Source organism: Brachyistius frenatus, unplaced genomic scaffold, assembly GCF_029030835.1.
Source record: "Brachyistius frenatus isolate BFR_SWC_R1_liver_20210118 unplaced genomic scaffold, ASM2903083v1 Contig_39, whole genome shotgun sequence".
In the NCBI taxonomy this organism is placed as follows: domain Eukaryota; kingdom Metazoa; phylum Chordata; class Actinopteri; family Embiotocidae; genus Brachyistius; species Brachyistius frenatus.
Genome location: NW_027210638.1, coordinates 362,312 through 381,171, shown reverse-complemented (window position 1 = coordinate 381,171; position 18,860 = coordinate 362,312). Strand labels below are relative to the sequence as shown.

Here is an 18,860-nt window from a genome sequence, read left to right as displayed (position 1 = left end):
TAGAAACATGAAGGAGACTCAAATTTGAATGTGTGTGCGCACATGTGTGGATGTATACTTGTCTGGGAGCATGTATGAATGTGTGTTTGCTCATTATTAGTTACCATCTGGGTTGGGAAAGAAGAACGGTCTGTCGTCTTCTTCCTCATCCATCTTCATGTATTTGTAGAAACCAAACCTAGCAGACAAAACAAGATGTAACACACACACACACGCACGCATGCACGCACACACACACACACACACACACACACACACACACACACACACACACACACACACACACACACACACACACACACACACACACACACACACACACACACGACCACATGTATTAACAGAAGGTTGAATTTTCAATGTGTCTTGCAGCACAATAAAGTTAATCTCTGAGTGAGAGGTCACATTAATCACTGCGATCAAATTCACAGACATTTGAACACTTATTCTGCATAATCAGTGTACTGCCTCATATATACAAGACAGAGACAAATGTCCCCTTAGCTCTCCAACAGATAAAAGCAGTAATGTCCTTACTTCTCCAAGTAGATGGGGGACTCTCTGTAGAAACACTTGTTCTCTCGCTCCATGTGGGTGAGACGTGTGAAGTCATTGGGGTAGACGAAAGACAGATAGACCTGAAGAACAATTAAATGTCAATCAAAAAGGCAACGATCCTAGAAAACACTACCAGGAAGAGGAGTCAATTTCTATTTGTCAGTATTCTGTGAGGTTTGGATTAACACCAGACTTTAATTAAAATCAGTCACTCTACACACCATTGTTTAGGTGTCAAATGTAAAACAGATTTGCTGTGTGACGAGTGGTTCTTATTTCCAGTTCATCCTTCTTTCTTGCAGCTGCTGCAGTAACTTGTGTTGCCCTAAAGGGGGGAGCAGCGCTCAACACTACTGGCTGCCTTCTTCCTTTATGCTTTGTCTGATACAGAGATTGAAGCAGTGGTAATCTCAAAACCAACATGGACGCACCTTCTCTGTTCTCTGTCCACTTGATGTAAATATTACAATGACTCTGTGAAGGAACTACTTCTCAGCAGGTTGAAAGGCTACTGCCGCAACTGGATGCACTTCTGATGACCCCACAAGTCTAATTTGAGCAAGAACTGGCGATTCAAACCCACGCTGCCTCACACAAACTGATAGCGAGAAAAATGCCATTCTTTTGTGACCCAGATGGAAGGGGACTTACAAACTGCAGGCCCTGGTATCTGGCGATGGGAAAATCTTTGACTACATAGGTTGGAGAGTAGAGACAAGCGGGGAGAACGTTTTCCAGGCGAGAGGGGTCGATCATTGGGACTGAAGAGAGAGACAGAGAGAGAGAGAGGAAGGGGAGGTCAATATTTAACAGCGTAGCCAAACAAATATGCTTTAAAAAGTCAGAAATCTGGGAGATTATCAGAGTAGTGACAGAAAAAGGCAGAAAACACAAAACAATTTAACACAGCCGACCAGACAAAATGACAGTTTGAATCCAGCTAAAATGACAGCGCCAGAGACGGTGAGCCAGACAGTCGAGCAGGCAGTCAGAGTAAACGACAGGACAGAAAAAGAGGGGAAGCACGAAATAATGAGTGGCAGATTTACTGCTGTAGAAGGTGTCCCTTGGATCCGGCTTCAGCATGTCAGCGCCATGAGGTACGAAGCTGCCTCTCTCCAGAGCCTGGGGTTGAGACTCCTCTGGGAGACGGATGTGACTGGCCAAAGTCTGTGGGATGTGGTCTACACTGTTCATCTTCAGAGCAGACTCATCTGAAAAAAAACAAAAAACAAAAACGTGATAGACAGGTATACAGTTAGAGCAAGAGATGGTGTGGAAGAGGAAGCGGGGAGGATTCATTATTGCATTCACTTTTGATGCTTTTAATAATTGATAAATCTGATGATACTGTTGAAAAAAAAAGTGTATGTGTCGCAACCATATATGTTTACTGTCTAAGAAAGGATTGGGGGGGATAAAAAAAGACAAAAAGAGAGGCAAAGGGTTAGGACAATAGGAGGAAAGCAGTAACAAAACCTGAGAAGTGAGGATCAAAAAATAAAGTTGGTAGTAAACAAAAACAGAACTGAGCAGAGTTATAATTATACCAATCGATAGCAGGAAAGGAGGAGAGAGCATGTGTGATTAATGGCATGTCAGGAGCAGGGCCTGATGGGAGAAATGCTTTATAATTAACAGGGTGGTCAGCATCATTTTTATCCTCCAGAGGGTGGAGTGTGTGCACGTTCAGTGTGTGTTTGTATGCACAGAAAAAGCCTAAATTTGCTATTTTCTAACAAAAAGACATCTGTTGATCACATTCTCGGTTTCCACTACACACAAGCGTTGCAGAGACTAACTAATTATCTGTGTTACTGAGATCCTCAAAACAAGCAGACAGACAAACAACACAATGAAACTACATTCTCTTTCTTTTGGTAAATTTGCATCATGTTTCACATGTTATGTAAGTGGGTTATCATAGAAACTACAGCACTAATTTATGTACAGCAAAACAGTACAGATAGACTTTCTCCACCAGAGAAATACCACACTAACACAGATACCATTTATTGCTTATTTGAATTCCCTGGTGTCCGTAGTAAATGTCAGAGTTTATGTGTTTGTGATTGTGTAACTTTACATATTCACAGCTTCTATTTGGGCTTAATTTTTATGTGTATTTCCAAATGAATCATACAAAATAATAAAATAGAGAGTATTATCACAGTAACAAAGAGATGTATTCGGTTTGTGCCTGTGAGTAATTGTTTTAGAACTGTAGCAAGCTGTCCTCCCAATTATGCTGATATAAATCATGACTTAATTCAAGGAGAAGAAGTAGAAAACAATTTAGATGAGCATTCTGGGAGTTTGACACGATTATTTGTAGTTTTAAAGAGACTGAACATGAGCTCAAAAAGTTTGGGGATCGCCTCTCAGTCTCATGTCAAAACATACCGCATGTGGGTGTACAGTATTTATACAATGTGACACTGGTTGCTGAGCCACCCATCTCTGTGGAAATGAAGCTGTTGAAGTGCATGGAGCACCAAGAAAATAATATGCTCCTCATGAGGTGCTTCAGTTAATGAAAACCACAATGATGTTAACTGAAAGCCAATCAGAGATCTAATTAAACTGAGTTAACACAGAGAACAAGTGTCTCAAAGCAAACTAACAAATGTTTCTCTCAAACTGGATTGAATACCAAATACTTTCCAGAGTGAGAGCATGGAGAAAACTAGTGAGAGGGCGTGACTCGAAGGGAGGAGAAGGCATGGATGGGTGGAGGGACACACATGAGGGGATGGTCACGCTTGAATCCAGCAAGTGACCTCATATACTGTATGAGGCCTCATTCTTCTCTGTCACAGCTTGTCACAAACAAGACGGCAGGATTTGGCATATATCCACAGAACACTGCAGCTTCACCCAAAATGACAACACCACACATCATTTTGTGTGCAGCTGATATTTTCCCCTGTTAACTATACAGAAACCTTTTGACGCACTGCTATTCTTGGAGCTATGGAGGTTGGACATCTACTCAGGAGCTAGTGTTCTCATCTCTGCTACGAATGACTTCTATAGAGAAAAATTTAGCATTTATTAGATTCGGAATCTTCTGTTTGGCCCCACATAGAGAAGAAATGCTGTGTTCTCAAAGTGAGATCTGCCATGGCCGTGTGAAAAAGAAAGAAACAATAAAATAAAGAAAAATGCAAATGTTAAGCCTTGATTAAGACCTAGACAATACATTATTTGAGGAACAATACAGAAGCACATCTTGGTTAAAAAAAAAAAAAAAAGGATCATTCTATGACATTAAACTACTGATCAATAGCATTAGACTAATGAAGTTCTTGTTTTTTGTAGCATCTTTTCTTCTTTCTATTTGGTAGTTTTCTGCTAAACAAAAAAAATTAATATTTTTGTATTAATAGAGCCCCATGGATTAGCTACAAACATCAGAAAACTGGAACTAAAACAAAAAAAGACAATTTAACAATTCCTCCTTGAACTTTTTACTTTCATGGCAAAAGTTTGATGCACTGTATGAGTAAAGATGAATAGCTCTTACCTGTGTATAGGGAGATGTAGACGGAGTCGATCACTTCATATTTCAAACCGGGCAGGAATGGACGCCACTGTTTTTAAGAGGACAGAGTGAGAGAAAAAGGATTGAGTGAGAAGAGAAAACTAAATGGCAACATGTGAAAAGTAGAAGGTGAGCAGAAATCGTCCATCACTGTTTGCTGGCTTTACTGTGACACTCTCTGTGCTATTGATCTTAGCGACATCACAGGATCGATCTGATGCCGGGGTTTTTGTATAAACACACTTACCCAGAGAGAGTAAGAGGAGACAGAAAGGAAAATGTGGCACATAAACAGAGAACAAGAAATGTTATGCCATACGGGGTAAAAACGAGACGCGAACAAGAGCAAAAAAACCTGAGAAATAGACCGTGAACAAAGCAAGAACACGGCTGTATGAATACATGGTGATGAGTAGGTGTAAAGAAGGAAGATCTAGTAATGACCTGAGAACAGAGAAACGGTGAGAAACAAATACAGAGAGAGAGAGAGAGAGAGAGAGAGAGAGAGAGAGAGAGAGAGAGAGACAAGCTACAATTCTTTTAAATAGATTTCACAATTACCTCGTCACTTCTGGTTACCGAGGATATAATCACAGGAGACAGGTCATTTTGCAACCCTCGGCTGGAGAATACAAATATAAACACCCTCCTCAGGCTCATGCAAATGCCTCCACATGTACATGCACAACAAACACACACATGCCATTTTAGACTTTTGTGGCCTATAATTGTAGCACCAACTCCTGACACGCAAAACCCAGCGATTTACACCCACTTATACACTGATACAGAAGTGCACATACCCACAGAGGTGCACATGTGTAAGAACAACAAACAAGGACACAGCGTAAGATCATGCTGAGCAGCAGCAGGGAGCAGCTCAGCAGGCCACCAAAGGCTTCAGGATTGTGTCATTATTTCAGGGTGGTTGTCTTCAAGGTCAAAACAGAAGGCTGTCACAGCCTGACTAAAGGAAGGACAAAATAAAGTTGAGACAACATAAGAGTTGTAATTTAAAAGGTTTAGTTTTAGGCAACTGAAACAACAACCAAGAAAAAACGAATTGAATAGATTTATAAAGTGTGGTGTCAGTCTAGTGTAGTGTCTTTAAACATCATGCAGTGATGCAGGAACAATATCAAAACACTGACGCTAAAGGGAATTCAGCCATCATTCATTTTGCCATCGGCACCTGCGCTTTTCTTAGTGATATGTCAAAAATAACTTCTATGGAAGAGGTCTGACACCCTTCACCAATTTCCCATATGGGGGAGTGAGGATACAGGAATTAGGGAAGCCTTTCTCCTGATCTTAGGAGCTGTCACTTAACCAAAACACACAACAAAGTGAGTGTTTAATCGTTGAGACTTTTACTTGAATTAAAAAAAAAAAAAAAAAAAAAAACATTCTTGACTTGGTAATGGTAGTTTCACCAAAAAAAATCCTATCCACTGTCAATGTTCAAGGTTTTTATTCCGGCGCTTTTAATCGCATCTCATCTTTTTCGGCAAGAAAATGCAACTCAAAATGAATTTGCTTTACAGGTCAAAAGTGCAAGCGAATGATGTCTTTGTTACATTTCAATGTTCTTATGAACCGCCGTCTTTGAAATTTTAAGGATGGAAGCAACCTGACACTCCCTGTATCCCTCTGCCAGTAAAACCAGAATTGAATCTTTCTTTTTATCACTCAAAACTTTTATTTTTAACTCTTTTGGCTTGGTCAATAGTCACTTTTGTTTTATTCCAATTACTTTTGAGCTACTAGTACTGTTTCTGCCATCCAGCTTGTCCTATTGTAAGAGGATAGTGATGACCACAGCACTGGTTTTTCTACTTTTCTTCATTAAATAAGATTTGGTTCAGGTGACCTAATCAGTACCTCAATAAGTAGAATCAGGTGTGCATGTATTGGAATTCAACAGACACTGGAATGGAATGGCTGCCATACATGTAGAGATGCTGATTTAAGAAAAATTTGGAGTGGTCTCTTAATTTTTTCCAAAGCTGTATGAGTGCTATGTAGGGAAAGGGTCATAACAGGGTTCATCTATTTTCAGGTCTCAGTGAAGCACCACAATGCTCCTGTCCCATCAGCATTAAGAGCACGGGACACACACAAACGTCTGTACCACTGGAGCGGCCATTTTTACAACTTTGTGAAAATGTCTCTTGTTCATCGTCTGGCCTCATATATTGTGATTAATTCCCTCAACCTGGTGTGTGTGTGTGTGTGTGTGTGTGTGTGTGTGTGTGTGTGTGTGTGTGTGTGTGTGTGTGTGTGTGTGTGTGTGTGTGTGTGTGTGTGTGTGTGTGTGAGCACCTAATATTTGCACATACACACAGTATTTTGAGTGAATGTTTGAATGAGGGTGTGCACTCCGAGTGCATGGGTGTGTCGTCTGTAAAATAGTGTTGACGGAAAGCAGCAGGAAGAAGCGGAGGCCCATGCGCTGGCCCTACAAGTTCAACAGAGAGGAAAGAAAATCAATATCCAAGGGGAAATAATAAAAAGTACCAATTTCAGAGCAAAATGACAACGGGCGACCAGCAGTGTTGTTTCGTCAGGCCCAGACCACCCACTGAAACATGAAGGTCTGATATTGTTTTCAATCAGCTGGCCTAAAGTGGGTATTGGTCCCGCTCATACTGTGTGGTTTCTTGCCCACTAGAGGCACACACATACTGCTCTTTCATTCCAACATACAAGCCCACACAGAGGAGTACTTTGCCTCTCGTTCCATCAGGCATGTATTTATGATTGCGAGTATATTGCTTCTGAAAGAGCTGACTGCTGGTTGCCGTGTTTGTTTCTTCAATTCAATGGTTTACCCCAGAGCCTGAGGCACTTTGGACATGAAGTTGTTTGGTTAATGTGACACACAGGAGGTAATGGCACAATGGAACTTTCTGACCTTTCCAAGTTCACGTAAAAATCCCTTGAAATTTGAGGTTCGAATAACATTACAATAAAGGAAACATTTCTATTCATTTGAAAACAGGCCTGTAATGCATTTTCCTGGGAATAAACTATTTTTGTCATTATTATGTCCCCTTTTGTACTTTGATCTTAAAGGCTGTACAGTTGTTTTGCCTGTCCATTTGTTCTGTAGAGGACAGAGAGGTTCACTTTGTGCTTTCTATCTATTTTCTCTCTTTCACTGTGTCTTACTGACACACACACACACCTGGCTTTAGGCCCAAAATGGTGAACAGAAAAAAAAAATATCCCTGGCAGAGTGGACAGCAGAACAAGACAGATGTTAACAAGCCTGGCGACACCTGCCTAGGGGAAAAACGCAAGTTGTTATTTATTTATTTAGCCTCTATTTAGCCTAGTTTGGATGAGCTTGGACAGTCACTTCAATTTGTCTGAGTACAAGAGAAGCTGGGAATTGTATGATTGTGATTAAAGTCACTGCAGTTGCCAAATGACACACAAATATTGGAGATCATAAATGGTGATTTTACATTTTTGTAATTGTAAAGAAATCCAGCAAAAAAAGACCAAAGCGGACAATATATCGATCCTTCCAAAAAGTGTAGTCTATGTAGCCAAATCCTGATATACGCCTCAATTTTTGTAAAACATTTAAAGATTTACAAAAAAAACTATTAATATGCCACATCTGCACTGAATGACGGGTTCCTGAATGACACTGCATTTAGTTTTCAGTCATTCCACAGATGCAAATATACAAACAAATTCAAGTATTAATAAGTGTTACAGTTGCCAAAACATTAGTACAGATAGGTTTTAGAAAATTAATAGTTTATTAAAAATAAATCTACACAAGGGGCAATCAAAAAGTTCCAAGACTGCTGTTGTTGCACGCAAACAGAGTTCAACAATGTGACATGCAGGGAGCAGGGGGGAAGCTTTAACCCCTTTAGTACGTATTCCAAGTCACATCGCTTGATCAAAATCAGTTACACGTGGTTTGTTGACCACTAGCATTTGCACATTTGCAATTTTACTATGGACCTGAAACTTGAGTAGAGAGAACATGTTAAAATTTGTGACAGTATTTTTTTGGGCAGGGACAGAAGTTGCAGGGAGGAGTCTCTGAACTTCATAATTGGCCCTAATACATTTGTGACACATCTTTAAAGAATTTACATCTTGCGTTTTAACAAATGAGGTTAGAGTTGAGTGCCATAAAGAGGGTAGAAAAGATAGTTATAAAATATTGAGAGACAAAATAAGGTATTGTTGTATTTGAAGCGATATAAAGAGAACACAAGTCTTATCCTTTAAACATATAGTATACAGTATATATAATCTAGAACGATAAATATAGATGTACACAAGATAAAGTGGTCTAAGATTTCCAAGTTGAATTGTGAGACAAAAGGTGTTGGGAAATGAGTCAAGGTGAAATCAGCGATAGAGGAGGATATATAATCAGAGGAAGGCTTGTTTGTTAGCATTGTGTTATCATGAGTGGATGCAGAAAGGGAGAGGAAAGAAGATCAAGAAAAAGACTGTGGTAAGCAGGCTCCGATGTGCCCATTACATAAAAATAAAGTCTTGCAGAGCTAACAAGCACAGCTCAATTTGACAGCATGACATTGTGTATGCTTTTCTGATACACAGCATGATTAATAACTGCAGGTATTTGGTCCACACTAAGTTCTCTAAATACTAAGACAACTCGCAGTGGTTGTTACTGAGCTGAAAGACACAATTCTCACTGTTGCCGGGATAATTAATAAACCTTATGAACCATTTCAATGAAAGGTAGAACACAGTGCAGGTGCTCTCATTGACACGTCTTTGTGTTTCGGTTGCCAGACGACCATTCAGTCAAAGCAATGGTGACTTCATAGAGAATGACATGTTGCTAACAAGCTAAGAATTATGTCCCGTAGCTGTGGTGCAAAGAAAGCAAAGTGGCAGCTAACAAGCTAATGAGAGTACATGTTAACAACATTTCACTGTTTGTCTCTCTGATTCACTGTTTATTTTTTTGGCTCGGGGGGGGGGAAAGTGTCTCTTTTTATTTCTAATGCAACTCCAGACATTTTGTACACAACATTTTGGGAAGTACACTTTTTTGCTTTCTACCTGAGAGTTAGATGAGAAGATTGTTTATCAAGATATCTTGAATTTTGTGAAAATGCACAAACCTTGAAAACCTTTCATAGAAATCATGCTCACTGTACAAGACAGCCTAAACCGTGCTCCAAGAAAGTGAACGCAGTCCTTTTAGGGCAAGCTGCTTTTATTACTCTTCACTGTGGAAGAACATTTATATTTTACTAGCTTTTGTTAGATAGAGTCAGCCATTCAAGTCAGTGGTTAAGCCCTGGTTTAGAGATTAGAGATGATACATTTGTTTCTCAAGAAGAATGAATAACATTTGTGAGATGACAAGAGATGGCAAGAAAAAGTTCCCTTTACTGATGGGATGCAAGAAAAGTTATGACAGCTTTGGTAGGAAGAGAAACAAAGAGTGAATTTTAACATTCGCGATGATGGAAAATCTGCAGTGTGGAGCTACTGTGCTGCCCATTGACAGGCGCCTGGCAGCAGAGCATCAAGACTCCTGACAGGCTCTGAACAAATACCACCCCAACAGAGAGCAGAAGACATGTAAGACTGTTGGTGTTTTGATGCTTTGCCGAGACTATAGCAGAATCGTCATACAATCAAAGATGACGAGGATGTAGACAATGAAGAAATGCCGAAAAAAACACCTGACTACAAAAAGCTAACTAAAAATTACAGTATGGAAACAATTACATAAAGCTCCTGAATGATTATCCTCTTATTTCAATTGACAAGTAAATAGAAGTTAACATTTACATGTTAAAGGATAAATGCCACTCTACATTCCTCGTCAGTGACATGAAAACAGGGGCTTGTTTTTCATGTCATATTATGTCTTGCCTGGGGATGACGGAACAATATTCAAAGAGTGATGAGGAGGAGGATACAGAGACGGGGTGTTTGATTTTCCATGTTGAATTATACATTAGCCAAAGTCTCTCAGACCAGACATTTCAGAAAGACAAATGAGCCCAATATCCATACCAATTACCAGCACGTCATAGTGACAGCATCTACAGTGTGGCCAGTGTGCCCTGAGGAGAAACTAGTTAGTCATACTAACACTCTCACTAGATTCACATCAAGCCAAATGTACATGACAGAGAGTCATAGCCATGTGTTTCCTCTGGAACCACATGAGTAAAACTCATGACAAGGACATGCAGGTACTTTGGAAAACATAACGCTTACTGGAGAAGAAATCCCACAGGAATAACAAGCCTGACCTGAATACAAATATGGATAAAATAGAGACGAAGAAACAATCTCATCTTGATAAATCAGCTTGACAACTCACACATGATGACAAAATGTAAAACTGCCACACCTACACAGCCAACGGCAGATTTAAAACGTGCAGAGGCTGTGACAAACATAAAACCCTGGAGCTATGAGAGAGAATGGGGATCAGGGAACTAACAAGGAAACACTGGTTGATCTTAGGGTCATTTCAAGTTTGTCATTCTGAGAAAATGCCACTTCCTCAAGGCTGTTAAATTTAATTTAGTGCATAGGTCATAATTTCCAAAGATAATTTGACTTTCCAGATAACAAGCAGCTTCTCTGCAATATTTGGTGGCATAGAGAGGCATTCAGTAGGACAGGGTGAAGATAGTGTAAGGATATGAAAGTTAACATGACAAGGACACGATGAATGTGGGTGACAAGGCTCTACATAGCTCCCTTTCTAATGTTGAAACGGCATGTCATGTGTGGGATGGTGCTCTTTGGGATGTGTCTGATCAAATCTGCACAATGACAAAGGAGAAGCTGGCATAGAAGACAGAAGAGGGATAAAAAAAATTAGCTCCGCTAACTGCTTTAAATCCCTTTAGGCTTCAAGTGAGTAAGTGTCTGTCTACAGGTTTTTGAATGAAATATGAATGAGGATAATAATTAGTTATACATTTTCACAATCATGAGAAGTAATTCCGCGGAGGATTAACATTTACATCTTGCACTTTTCATTTTAATTAAGAGAGAGAACCTGGTGGATCACCCTGCAATCATTTTAGTTGTATTGAGTGGCATTAACAGTGCCCTCTGGAGGATACGATAAAAAAAACAAAAACATGGTAGTGTATTGATAACATTCTACTAAAAGAGTATCAATGAGGTAAAGGTTAATGCTTTCTATACATTTACATACATGACACATACATTGTAAAGAAGGAGCCAAAAGACAAGGGTAACATTTAATGAACACAAAACTAATTTCATCTTAATCTGGAATTTTTAAATGCTTTTAAAAATGTAGATAAAACAATTCTATGGGTGCATTGTGATGATAAAAAGTGCAGTAAACGAGATAAAAAGGACAACAAGATATAGCTGAAAAAAAAGAATCTGAATAGGTGAAGGAAAATCTAGAAAAAACCTCAAAGTGAAACAAAGCAAAGAATATAACTCCTTATGTATTAGACATGCTGAAGTAGAAGAATGGCTCAAACTTTGAGATGATGACCTATGTTGGCGCTGTCATGAAGAAATTGGAACGATGGTACACATGTTATATGACTGCAACATGGTTAAAGATCTATGGAGGAAATCATATCTCTTATAAACAGAATTATAAACCTGTCTTTTAAATTTAAAATAAGTGCGATGGTATCCAGTGCTATCCAGTAAATGGATATTTGTATGTTTGTCCATTTATATGTTTAAAAAAAATGTCCTAAGGTAAAACATATGTAATTCATGTATCATAGACAAAAAAAATTAAAAAATTAAAAAAAAGACATGCTGAACTAGACTAAAAAAAGAAACTGGTGAAGTGGTAGAGAAACGAAGGAAAAGCTGATTTATTTCCAAAGTAAAAGACAATGTCCAGAACTTTACCAGCTGGATTCAGGTTTCTTGGACCACTGTTGATTTATATTGAGAGGGCAAGGCGTGAGGCAGATGTTGAGAGGCCCGTGCATATGGTTTTGCCTCTGTGATTACACTCATGACTGTGCAGAGGCTGGGTGGATGGGTGTGTGAGTGCGCAGACATGGGTGTGTATTAATTGGTGGGCAGTTTTAAACTCGGCTTGGCAGAAGTGCTAAAACAGGGCCATTAAAATCCTGCATTTAAATCCCACATGCCCACCTGTCCATAAACTTGCCATTGCTAATTAAGGCGTGACTTTCTTCTCTTCTTTCTCTCACTCCCTCTTCCTCTAAATCATACTGTTTAATGGCCGACACTTTCCTTCATCCTGTCACATTGCTAGCAATAGATGGTTTCCATTAGGCTGGCGGAAAGGTCCTGTGTTTCACTGACAAAGATCCAGATGGTAATTAAGAAAGTTAATGAAACTACTGCTCACTGAATCATCCATCATATTATGCGATCCATTTTAAAAGCAGTCATCACTCTAAAAAGACTTTATTTGAAGTTAATTGAAGGAAAATATTGAGGCAGGTATGTGTAGACTGGAGTGAAAAGCTTCAGTGAAAGTACGGGTCTGGAAATTTGCCTACTCATCCGCACTCAACAATGACCTCATTCATGGGTCTGCTGTTCCCAAATACAACTACAGTTGTTTCCATCCCTTTGAGAAATATATGGTGTACTTCAAACATGTCTCTTCCCATGTCTAAATCTGTTTATGTTCCACCTCCCTGCAGTCATTTTCCCTAATTTACACTTTGAAATCGAAAGGAGCAAACACAGAGAGATCAAGGATTCTCCTTCTTATTTTCTTGCAGGCTGTGCTTCTGTATTATTTAATATGTACTCTCATTTTCTTTGAAGGAAATGCTACTAAACAAATACATTCCCAGAGGAACAGCCCACCTTTGACCGTACAATCACAGCTTTGCACAGGAACACAGGAGAAAGAGCCGTGAATCCACACTATCTGCTCTTTAACAAATGAGTGCCTGGGTTTCTGTGGATTTATGTGAGCCCTGGGCTTATGCTGTTGTGTGCTGGTCACGGTAAATCTGCTATTTTTGTCAAGGTGTGAAATGTATTCCGCTGTTAAATCACACACAGGGGCCTTACTAAGACAATGTATCACACACACACACACACGTTTCCGCACACAATCTAGATTTGCTGCATGACTTTTATATGCTTCATTAAATTGTTTCTACGACTACAAACCCACTTTGATGGCCTCAATGGTAGTTGGCTGAGGGGAAGAAAAGAAAAGTGAGACTGAGAAACAGAAAAAGAGATGGATTTCCACATGACCTTGATTTGCTAGTAGAAATAATCACATGAACAGTTGTCTGGATGACTGACGAAGTCTGTTAGGAACATTTCAATGACTAATACCACAAGGTGGAGGAATAATTCAGATAAAAGTCTCCAGTCTACACCCTGCATATATTCTTCACACTCCTGCCTTATTTCCTTCCTCCTCCACTTCATTTAGGCTCCATTCACTGTGTCCTTAGATGCTGCCTTTTAGATATCATTAAGAGACCAACACCTTTAGTTTAAAAGTTACAAATCTTAATTGCCAGTGCAAAAGACGTCCAAGATTACCACGTGTAATTCTTTTATCGTTTTGTTCCTTCACTTTTGGAATGGAAAATTCCCTGCTTGGGGATGGGCTGTAGGCTATAGTCTGCTACAGCTTGTCTCCTCTAATACACAGAGTCTAAACAGAAATAATTATGCATTTAAAAAGCACAAAGGCTTGTATTATTGTGGGTATGTTGCTCCAGGTACCAACAAGAAGATTAAATAAACTGGACTGGAGACTGGAGGCATTTCTGTGTTCAGCCGGCTAGCTAGCATCTACAGATAGTCTGCATGGCAGGTCTTTAGGAAACATCTTTAAATTGTACAGACAGAAAATAACCTGGGTTACACTCTCCCCTTTAAACCGCATGAAAATACTTTTTTTTTTTTTTACCAAAAGGTGTAATTTTGTTTTTGTTAAAACATATTGTATAAAATTGGTAGTGAAAAAGGTATCACTCAGGAAACAGTATCGAGGGCAAGGTACCAAAAATTGCCAAACAATATTCAGCTCTAACCAGGAGTTCTTTTATTGCATTATATCTCATGAGGTCAGTCTGTTTGTTGTAGGCTCTCCAAATAAAGGGGAGGATATTGTTTGCCACTGGGATGTGGCTTTTATGGGCTGTAATTTATTAGTTGCACATCATTAGCAGCATATTCTGAACACACCCACATCAATGACCCACAACATCCCACAGCAACTGTATAGCACTTCTGAGACCTGCCAATAATAGCCAGCGCATCATGCTGCCTATGTGAAAATCACAGGAAATACTGTCCTGGGTAGCAACCCGCTGATTGAACTAATCTATGAATTTTAAATTAGTCTATAGGCCAAAGTGTCAGTAAGGCATGGTTTTAACGAAGTAGTATTCTCTGTTGCTGACCTTCTTCTTTTTTATATTCACACAGTATTCCGCCTACATCTCATCTGGTTCATGTATGATCCTCTGACATCACAGACGTTTTCACAGTGCAATAATGTGTTCCTGCAGCCAATCTAAGCTCAACAACACTGAACATACCAACAGCTGGAGAGACTTGAACTATGTACTCTGCAGGATGCTGCACTCTACAAAGAATAGAGTAGCCTACAGCATGGCTGGAAAATGTAAGCCCGGCTCGGCCTGCCTGTTTCTCACAGCTTCAGTCTTCGCTGTGATAAAGTCCCTGCCCACACTAAGGTTCGCTCAGCCACTGTGAATGGCAGACCAATCAACCAATCAGTAGGGGTGGCCTAGTGCGATGATGTTAAAGTCAAGGGTTAGCACATATGAAGTAATTGTGAAGAGGGAGCAAGGGACAATGCCTACAAAAAAAAAAAGTCTGCAATGGTCATTTAGCGACATGGCGTTGCTCTCTGCTCACATTGGGTGAACTTCTCTGTTGTTTACAGCAGAAGTTGTATGGTGCTCGATGCTGATTGGTTAAAGGCTGCTCCATAGTATTAACATTAACTCAAGGTTCTTTAGGATGCAATGACTGGAAACAATCCCTAATTGAGCATGACCACACCCATATATTCATGATTTTTTTGGGGGTCTGGTAATACCAGGCAAGGAAAATGTAGCAATTATTAAAGAGTTGTGAAAGAATAAATGTTTGGTGATAACAAAAAATATGACAGACATGAGTGTATGAAGATTAAGGAGGAAACTGACAGGAGCTAATACAATGACAGTGTGGGCCCTCGTTTGAAATTTCATCTCGAAATTAAGCCCCACTCATGTCAGCTGTGCCTGAGGTGCAGAACCCCACAACTGAGAAAGAAATGGTGCCGAGGAAAGTCAAAGCGATCGAGAGGGAAAATAGAAAAAGAAGGAGTACAGAGCAAAGATACACAGAGAGGAAAAACTGATGAGAGGTGCTGTGTGAGAGTAAAAGCAAAGGAGGAGACAGTCAGAGATATTTTAAATGAGTCTATGGCTCTACATCTTTTGCCAGGGTGACAATAAGCAGGGCATTTATTGCATACATTTGTGACCGGATGACTTCACTGAGAAGAAAATGCAAAGTAAAATACAGTAAAGGAGGGAAAGGAGAGCTTTCCACTTGACTTCCTTTCATTTTCTCACTTGTTCAGTCACCACTCTGGGACTGTTAAACACACGTACATGTTCAAATTCCAGGCAGGTCAAACCATTTTCATACACGGAGAGTTGAAGTTAATGAAATAACTGAGGGGAAAAAAAGAAAGCTATCTACAGAGAGGAAAACTAGAGGAAGTATGCTCCCTTAAGTTTGGACTCGTTCACTTACCCCAACCTCCACGTGATCAGAGCCCTTGTCATCCTGCTTGTGAAGGATCTCGAAGTAGTATCGTCTGGATGAGATCAGACTGGAGAGGAAACAAACAGAGAGCTTCTGTTAGACACCTCATGTGATAAAAAAAACAAAAAAACAAGAAAACAATTTAAGCCAGTGTGGCTTACTCCTCAATAAGGACCTTTCTCAGTGATCCACTCACTGATGAAAACATAATGACTGTTGTTGTGTGGAGACCCACCGAAACCACAACTGTGAGCAACTTTATGGCACCGAGAACTAAAAGGATCAGAGTTTAATGGGACTGTAGAGGAGTAAGGTAAATAGTTTCATTGTAAAAACACAAATAGTCATTTAAAAAAAAAAAAAACACTTTATGTCTATTGGACCTGGGAATAAATTGCTTAATCAGCACAGAATATAACTCTGCGCTGCAGGCAAGATGGCAAAAGAGGAGGCAGTGAGCCACAATATTTTAAGCCTCAGGACCTGAATAAAAAAACTCCATCAGAGACTGTAGGGGAGAAAAATCAATGCTCCACATGAAATCAACATTTTGCACTTATCCAGGCTCCAGTATTTCTCTAGAAATCCTGGTTAGACTAAGTAAAGGACCGATTTAAAGTTCTACTGTGTGCTAGTCCCTACATTAATGAAACGCACACATACACACACACACACACACACACACACACACACACACACACACACACACACACACACACACACACACACACACACACACACACACACACACACACACACACACACACACACACACACACACACACACACACACACACACACACACACACACACACACACACAATACTTTATTATTATGAAACCACATCTTGAATAATGGGTCAGCATCTGCTACCGGGTGAGAAACACCCATGCACACATCATTATCTCTCAAAACACACACATGCTTTCATAATTACATACATTACATACACATCCATGCACACACAATGTGTGCATGTGCAGTACACATACACTACATAAAAACACCATTTGCCATAGCATGTGTTTTATGCATGATTAAAGGATAAAATGTTACTTTCACTGGGGGGAAAAAATACCGATTCCTATAAATAAGATCATGTTAATTCACTTTGCAGCCGCATGGTAATTTGTGAAACATTTGCTACTATGAACTTTGGAGTCATTTCCCTCCTCCATATTCATGTCCTCTCATCCACTATGATCCGTCTTTGTTTGTGCCTCTTTTCTCTGATGTTCTTTCTTCCTCTTTTTCCTCCTGTCTTCCAAAACAAACACAAACTCATCGTTTTTGATCAAGTCTGTTTTAAATTGAAAATAGTCCCACAAAAAACAGCAGATATGAAAAAATATACAACCATGTAAACAGAAATACTTGCTGTTCCAGAATATACCACAGTAGATGTGCATGTTAGTTTAAAATCTCTAATCTTTTAGATTACACAAAGACAGAAGCAACAGATGTCAATTAAACAAACTCCCACAGCCGGAGGAGACATCTTAAAGTTCAACCTGCAGTGCAAAACCCAAACAGCTGAAAATCCAAAGGTTTTTAGAATTTTCTAGTTCAGATATTTTTTGTTGATTTGTCAGGGCGGCTGTGGCTCAGATGGTACGGCAGGTTTGGTTTGTTCCTCGAGGAAAAGGAGGCAAACTGTAAAGCGCTTTGAGACTGCTAAGGTTATAAAGAGCCATATACTGTAAGTGCACACCATTTTTTTTTGCCAATCAGCTAATTGCTTAATTTACTGAAAAAGTATTTAGTAAGTAATACATCAAGAAACATAAATTCCAAGTGTTTCACAATAAATAAATAAAACAAACTACTTTATACTTATTTTGATTGTTTAGGAGTGTTTTCATTCCTAATGTGGATGACTGAGTTGAAAGGGAAGGACAAAGGCTGAAGGGGGATGGTCACGTGTTGCATAAACGCCGCTGCATCATCTGGCTGCCCAGCGTTCTGTAACCAATAAATCATTGTAGGTGGGGGAGAGCAGTGACAGTGTGCTAAGGTCACTCTCTCATGAATAGGGAATATCTCTCTGTGTGCAGCTGCTGAAATGGCACTCAGCAAACTTTAAGTGCCACTCCTTTGCACCCCCGCTTGCCCTTTCCCAAATGATTCAAACAGTATGCCATCCTTAACCCTAAACTTTGTGCTAAGCTGTGTTTGAAAAACAAAGAAAATTATGTCTTATTTTGGATTCACCTCAGACAGACAACAGTCAAAAGTCCCATTCGATTTCATAAAATTTTCATAAATGAATATGTGTGAAGATTGAATGATCAGAATAACCTCAAGAGGGGAAGAGAGGGCAAAATGTAGTTTATAATGACGGATATGTATAACATGAAAATATTACTTTCAAACAAAACATAACAAAAACAAGCATTTATTGCAGAACAGGACCTTACTGTCCCATTTATCCTAAATTAGAGTTTATGTGAAATAGTCACATCCTGAACATCTTGGACTAAAATGGATTTTTTTTTTTTTCAGTTTTAATTTATTCGTTTCTATCCCCAACCAGATAACTGTAGATGGTTGTGGGGCATATCAGTGCATCTCCTGACCCTTCATTAGATTATATTTCAACCCATAATCTGACTGGATCTAGGGGATAATCTAATGTTGGTGCTAAAAGGATGCCGTCTGCCGCCAGAATGTTTCTAAATCAGGCTCACCACAGACGGGAAGGACTACGCACTTGAAATAAATATTGAACAGATCTGCACATAAAACTCTTAACATGCATCTTCAACATGATACTATTGTTTTGTCAACTTTTGAGTCTTTCTTGCCTCTTGTCACTTTCAGAAATATGCATAACACATTCAAAGAGCCGAAACCTTTGCAGTTACAAATTGGCAGGTCGGCCAATACTAACCTGCTTACCAGTTGTAAAAAGCCAGAAAAGACCAAACACAGACACAAATACATTCACAATGCATTTCAGATAAATCAACGGTA

General features: G+C 39.4%; 1 protein-coding gene across 1 annotated transcript in view; it reads right to left on the bottom strand.

The window, feature by feature from the left end:
- The window catches only part of b4galnt4a (beta-1,4-N-acetyl-galactosaminyl transferase 4a), a 127,519-nt gene that overhangs the window by 7,627 nt on the left and 101,032 nt on the right, over window positions 1-18,860 (bottom strand). Inside the window, exons 8-13 of the mRNA XM_069701857.1 lie at window positions 15,875-15,953; window positions 4,085-4,151; window positions 1,608-1,772; window positions 1,210-1,319; window positions 538-638; window positions 105-178 (exon numbers count right to left, since the gene is read on the bottom strand). Coding sequence (XP_069557958.1) covers window positions 105-178; window positions 538-638; window positions 1,210-1,319; window positions 1,608-1,772; window positions 4,085-4,151; window positions 15,875-15,953 — 596 coding nt within the window. The remainder of the gene's footprint in view (window positions 1-104; window positions 179-537; window positions 639-1,209; window positions 1,320-1,607; window positions 1,773-4,084; window positions 4,152-15,874; window positions 15,954-18,860) is intronic.